Raw genomic sequence first — 6,730 nt, forward strand, 5'->3', positions numbered from 1 at the left:
AATGGAAGATTCAACCAGAAAACCTAAAATTTTTAGTACCGGTACAGGGATTGATAAAATAAGCTCATTGCCAGATGATGTACTTCACAACGTACTTTCATCTCTCTTTATTTTTGATGTGGTTCAGTTGAGTGTGTTATCGAAAAGATGGAGATATGTATGGACTACAATGCCTTACTTGCACTTTGATATTGCTCAGTTTTATTCACAACGGATCAAACAGTATTGTGATTTTGTAATAGCTGGGAGATTTAAAGACTTTATCAATTGGGTGTTGATTTCCCAAGGTGAAACTAATAAACTTGTTCAATTTCTTCTCTGTTTTGATAATATGTTTGATAAGGTAGCTATTTTGCGATGGATTAATCACGTGACTATAAGGCGAAATGTACAATAACTTGTGTTAAAATTTTGTCTTAACGAGACGTTTGAGTTACCGTATTGTCTTGTAACGAGTCAATCGTTGCAAGTTTTGAAACTACACTTGTCTGGGAATGTACTTAAACTGCCTAATTTTGTGGGATTTCATTGGCTGAAATTTCTTCATTTTGAGCAAGTCGAGTTATCGGATGAGCATTTGATAAGTTGCTTGTTCTTGAATCTCAAAACTTTGATCTTAAAAGAGTGTAGTGTAGGAGACATGACACGGCTTGATATTGCTTCCACGTCTCTTGTACACATTACTTTGCAAAATAACATTTCTAATGTGGAGTGCTATGGTGATTGTGAAATCAAAATTTCTTGCCCGAGTCTCAAAGTATTAAAGTATAATGCTCCAGTGCCGAAGGATATAGTTGTTGAGAATCTCTTTTCAATAGAAGTTGTTCGTATCAACCTTATTGATAGCGGTTCAATCAAAGAAAGAGGCATAATGTTGCATGAGGTGATAAAAAATGTTCATCAGTTTTGAAGCTATGCATGACTTCCATTTCGGTTAAGTCCTCTGTTTACCTGTAAAAGTGAGAAAGAAATATATAATCATTTGGACAACTTGTTGATAGCTTATCAATTAATCTCCTTGCTAAGTTATTGAAAACCTCTCTCAATTCTGGTTTTTTGTTGTTTTAGGGTCTGTATCATGTGGCTCGCAGAATAAAACTCTCTCCATTCTCTTTTTATAAGCTGAAGTCCCTAAAACTGGAAGTAGTAAATTTATGAAGATTCTATACAAATGATGATGCTATTGCTCAAGTACTCTCCTAATCTGGAGGTTCTTAGATTGTGGTCTTATGAGGTAAATGTCGTTATTGTTTTAACTAATTCTTCTGTAGAAAACCTGTTTCTTCTGTATGGTAGTTAGTTAGAAGGACTTGTAAGTAAAACCAGAGGTTGATTAACATGAAAGGGTTCTTTCAAGATAAGAAGGTAAGAAACTAGGCTTGAAAACTGACATCACTAAATCTTCCAAGGAAGCGTTGACTTATAATTGCAATGTCATTGGAATGATGCTACATTATCTCTATTTTCGAGTAATTCGACCCTAACAAGCAAATTCCACTCACCAAAAATCTTACATGCCACAATGAGAGGGAGGATCTTTTTAATCTTCAATTATTATTTTTAACACACACTTTGTAGTTGGCATGTCAGTTTAAATCACATTTGCTGCATTGATTTTAATGTTTGAATCATATTACTTCATGGATTTTAACGTTTGAAATAGATTTTAACTGTAAAGTAATGTGGGGAAAGTCTGAGAAGAATTGAGATGATTACAACTTTAGGGAGCATTAAGTTGATTAGTTGAGAAATTTACACTGAGAGATTCTAAAATCAAGTTATTTCAATGCTAGAACTTTGGAGATGTGTTCTAATGTGTTCATGCACAAAATATATGGTCTAAAGCGAGCATTAGTTTAATCCTGCTGCATACAAACATAAATCCTGGTGAGTGGATAGATCACTGGATATTTTAATGCGTCAGTAGAACTTATGGGAAAAGAAAAATCCAAAGAGAAGTAGATGGTCCAAGACATTTTGAAAATGAATCCTCTTTGACATTTCCACTTTTAATCGAGGAATGGTTGCCTATACTGCTGAATGATTGATTATCGTGATTCATTTATTGCTGTTTTGATGTAAGAGCTTACTATGCCCGATTAAGTGGTTTCTCTACTGATTCTCAACCGTCTGCTAGAGTGTAGACGAGAGTGTGAATTGGCAGCTGCTTGATCTCGATGAAAGCATTGTGTGCTTGGAATCCCATCTAAAATCAATTCATTTGACTGGTTTCAAAGGTGAAGAAAATGAGATAGAACTACTGAAGTTTTTCCTGAAGAATGCACGAGTGTTGGAAAAACTGATGATTTTCTGGGAAATAAACATGGATAAGTCACAAGAAGCATCAGAGGAAGTTTTGAACTTCCATAGAACTTCTTCACTCGTTGTTCTGACGTTTCTTGATGCCAAGCCCAAGCAAAGATCTCATAACTGGTACAATAGATATTCAAAATGACTCGACTTAGAAGTGGATTATTTCGATTGTTGGATGTTCTCTTATTGAGAATTCTCTTAAAGATTCCAGTCCAAACCAGACTATAAGCAATTTCATGTGGCTGTGATGCCTATGAAACTTCAATTGTGGTTTTCCTTTCCATGTTTGAACTGCTATAGAGTAACTAGGAAGGTCATGTCTTTTTCCTATGGGAAGTATCAAGCAGGATACCAAAATTCTAGTATTTTTTTGCTTCAACACTTAAAGATCCCCTGCTTTGCAAGGTCACTTTGCTGAAGTCTTTAAATTGTGGCTATATGTTGATAACGATTTAATGCAAGTTTTATGATATTATTGCTCAAGCATTCTCCTAATCTGGAGGTCCTTACATGGTCGCTGCTCATCATTTTTTTTGGTAATGCTGTATAAATTCCGTTTCTCTTTTATATTGTAGTTGGTGTTGCAAGTTTTTTTAAAAGTATAGACTGATTTACGCGAAGGGATTCTTTAGATGACATAAGGTGGTGAAATTAGGCTCGAAAACTGACATAACTACAACTTTTCAAGGGGAAGTTGAGCTGTGGTATCTACAACGTATGTTAGTGATTGAAACACACACTAACATATATATACTATCAATGTATATATTTACCACGCATCATGTTTGATCAGTACCCTCTTCTTGGACCCTCATTCAACACTGCTTTACAATTATTTTTATTATTATAAGCCGAATTGTAACAATAGAACGATAGTAGTGGTGCAAAGTCATGTGTTTCCCAGTTGGGGTGACACAGTACAGTAGTGGTAAACTGATTATGTTGGTCATTAGTTGCCACCTTAGTGTAAGGTCAATTTATAAAAAAGACATTGACAATATCTATCTAACGTGCAACTCCTACTGTTATCCACTTTAGCCATATCACAACTCACATGTTTGTGTTATTTTTAAAAGGTGAAGAATTTTGGAGGAAAAGAACCTAGTATAAATTGCCTAAAGATTGATGCATTATTATCCCTATCGGGGTTTTCAAGATTCGACTATAATAGGATTTTCAAGATTCGACTATGAGATACTGGATTAAACCGAAGAAATACCGGACATTTTGAATTCTTTGGTTGGTGGAATAAGAAATCATTAACAATACCTATGGAATTGTCTTATCCCATTGATACAATTTTTAAATCTGAAATTAACAATTTCTAGATTATTATTTTTATCTCACACTCTATGTGGAATAACATTTCGAAATTACTAATTTCGAGATAAGAATAACAAACTGTCACATTTTCCTTTCTGATCTTGAAAGCTTGTCCACAATAGTCTTTTAGAAGAGTCGAGAATCAAGATTATCTTCAACTACTTTAACAGCAAATACAAATTATTTCTTCTTTCATATCAATAAATTATCGTGTTTAATTAGGATTGGTGAAACTCCCAAAACCAGTTATGGAATGAAGATAATGTTTTTTCAAGTAACAATCGATAAATAGATATATTTGTTTTTATCTCTACTATGGTCAATACAAGAAATCGATTGATTTATGACATTTCAACTTAACCAAGAGTATTTTATTTTACCTACAATAAGTTACTTTGAAACCAAATTTCCCTCATATTCATAGAATATTTGTACTTTAACATAATCATTTTTGAACTTGACTTTAGACTATAAATTACTATACTATGTTTTCGTCATGTCTAAGAAATGAATCTCCAACTTCATATTCTTCTACTTTGTTTACGCACCCCACCCATCAATCAAGAAGATCAATAATGTTTTCGCTTTTCTTTCAACATAACTCGAACCCTCAATCCATCGATTAATTCGATTAATGTTGGAGGTGCTCAATCAAACACTAAAACAAGCCTGAGTATATGTGATGTCATATATATGCTAAAATAAACTCTACTTCAACTGAATAGAAGATTCAAATAACAAACTAGCAATATTAGAAGACTAGAGTCCCAGTTAACTAAGTACATAAAAAGATTACTGCTATAATTAAGGGTGTACTTACCAGTAAACATTACTAATTACTTCCACAATAAACGTACATGCTAATTAATCATGAATCAAATATCAATAGTACATTAGTACTAGACTCTCACAATAATTATATAAATATCTTATAAATTGGAGTCATGTTTGGGATAAGTTATCTCAAAATAATTATTCCTTGGATAACTTGTTCCCTACCAAACACAACAGGAACTAACGTGATCAATTTACTTAAAGGTTTCAATTTTAATATAAATAAAAGAAAAACAAACAAGAAATGTCCACTATTTATCAATATAAATAAAATCATGGTCTTGACTACAAAATTATATCGAGCTATAGCTAGCCATACATAATAAGGAGAAAAAAAAGAAAAACTCTAACATAACGAATAGTAAATTTATCCACCATAACAACATGAAGGTAGACACAAAATATATAGTATATGATTCGTTGTGACATTGTTGTTGCTGTTCCTTATAAAAACTATATAATATAATAATAATAATAATATATAGGGGTACGTAGCTAGGTACTACTTATATACAGAATAATAATAATAATAATAATTTTAGAAAGAGGTGAAACAATCATGATCAGAAGAGTTAGAATCATCACAAGGAGAATGGTTATGTCTACCTTCATAAGTAGTTATTACCATACGACAATCTTCTGATAATCTTTCAACTCTCTTTTTCACTCTACAATTACTATGCGTACATCGATAGTAACTCCTGCAACAACAATAACCAAACGTGAATTATAAGTGATTTTCTTACTTATTTTTCAGTAAACGAGATACTATAAGATATAATACGGGGTAAGGTGAAAATGATATTATCAACTACTTATGAAATTATTTGTTTTCTTTACTAGCACCACCACCAATGAAGTTACTTTCCTAAATGAAAAAAAAAAAGATTTTCCTCCGTATCAAACATATACAATTCTACGTTGTGGTAGTAGGCAAATTTAGAATTTAATTTCAAAGCATCATTAACAAAATTAATTTAATAAAATATACCTTTAATTAAAAGAAATGATATCAAGTCAACACAGGTCAAGTAAAATAAAACTGACGAGATACTAATTTCATACATTAATCTATCCAAGTGCATAACAATATCATCTACTTAAAAGCTTAAAAGGTTAGAAAAATACATTTTATATTATTTAATTATATTCTCAAACATAATCAACTTTCTTCACTATTATTTAGTCTTTCATACTCCAATAATGTAATTGACTCAGCTCATATTTTCAAGTTTAACTAATATTTGCTCAGTTTTAATTCATCATAATTATACCAACTATATTAAGTGAGATGCAATATATTCTTAAATAAATTGATGAATTTATGTTTTCTTTCTAAAATATATAATCTGAAGGTTCAAGTTTCACTCTATCTGTTGTAGGAGCAATCAGAAAATATATATTTACACAAAGATTAGTGTAACTACCATATTAAGAATTACTAGACTCCCTCCGTTTCTATTTAATATTACTAAAATTAGTTATTCCTAAAAAGTATTTGTCAAAAAAGAAATAAAAAAAATCTACGTCTTTGTATTTAGTGTTAACTATTTTAACATTAAGTGGAGATATAAATAAATAAATAAAATAATTACTGATAGATGTACTGATTAAATCATACGACTAATTAATTTTTCTTAAGAATTGTTCAAAACCTTATCCTAACAACTAAATTATACTACTAGTAATGCACTTTAATAACTTGGATTATTTACGAGATGATAATTACACACTTTGATATGATATTGATAGATATTTGTTATCATCATTCATTAATAATTTAACAACTTTAATTATTTATGAGATCGATGATAATGCACTTCAACATGATATCGATAGACATATGTCAATGTCATCCATTATTAGAGAAAAAGAAAAGATATATAGATGGTCCATTACCAAATGAATCTCTAACATTTCTCAAGCTATACAATTATATAGGAAATATTATTTTGAATTTAAGGTAATTATTAGAAGTAGGAAAATAAGAGAAAAATACTGGAAACAAATAAAGCCAAAGTAGAAAAATACAAACCAAAAGGGGAATTGGAGCAGAAAAAAAAGAAATACTCATCAATTGTTAAGAGGAGAATTGAAGATGGTCCACAGGCTACTGTCAACAGGGTCTCTATCCCACTTCTAGATATCAAGTAGAAGTAATTATACCAATTAATACAATTTCTTGTACTTCCCAAAACTATTTGAAAGCACACCAATATATATATATATATATATATATATATATATATATATATATATA

General features: G+C 30.9%; 1 protein-coding gene and 1 pseudogene across 1 annotated transcript in view; one reads left to right on the top strand and one right to left on the bottom strand.

The window, feature by feature from the left end:
• Positions 1–293: 293 nt before the first annotated feature.
• LOC107013809 lies at positions 294–2,822 on the top strand (annotated as a pseudogene).
• Positions 2,823–4,793: 1,971 nt separating this feature from the next.
• Positions 4,794–6,730, bottom strand: part of LOC107027932 (probable WRKY transcription factor 12) — a 5,971-nt gene continuing 4,034 nt past the window's right edge. Inside the window, exon 4 of the mRNA XM_015228989.2 lies at positions 4,794–5,171. Coding sequence (XP_015084475.1) covers positions 5,009–5,171 — 163 coding nt within the window. The 3' untranslated portion in view covers positions 4,794–5,008. The remainder of the gene's footprint in view (positions 5,172–6,730) is intronic.

The sequence above is a fragment of the Solanum pennellii genome, chromosome 1 (assembly GCF_001406875.1).
Source record: "Solanum pennellii chromosome 1, SPENNV200".
In the NCBI taxonomy this organism is placed as follows: domain Eukaryota; kingdom Viridiplantae; phylum Streptophyta; class Magnoliopsida; order Solanales; family Solanaceae; genus Solanum; species Solanum pennellii.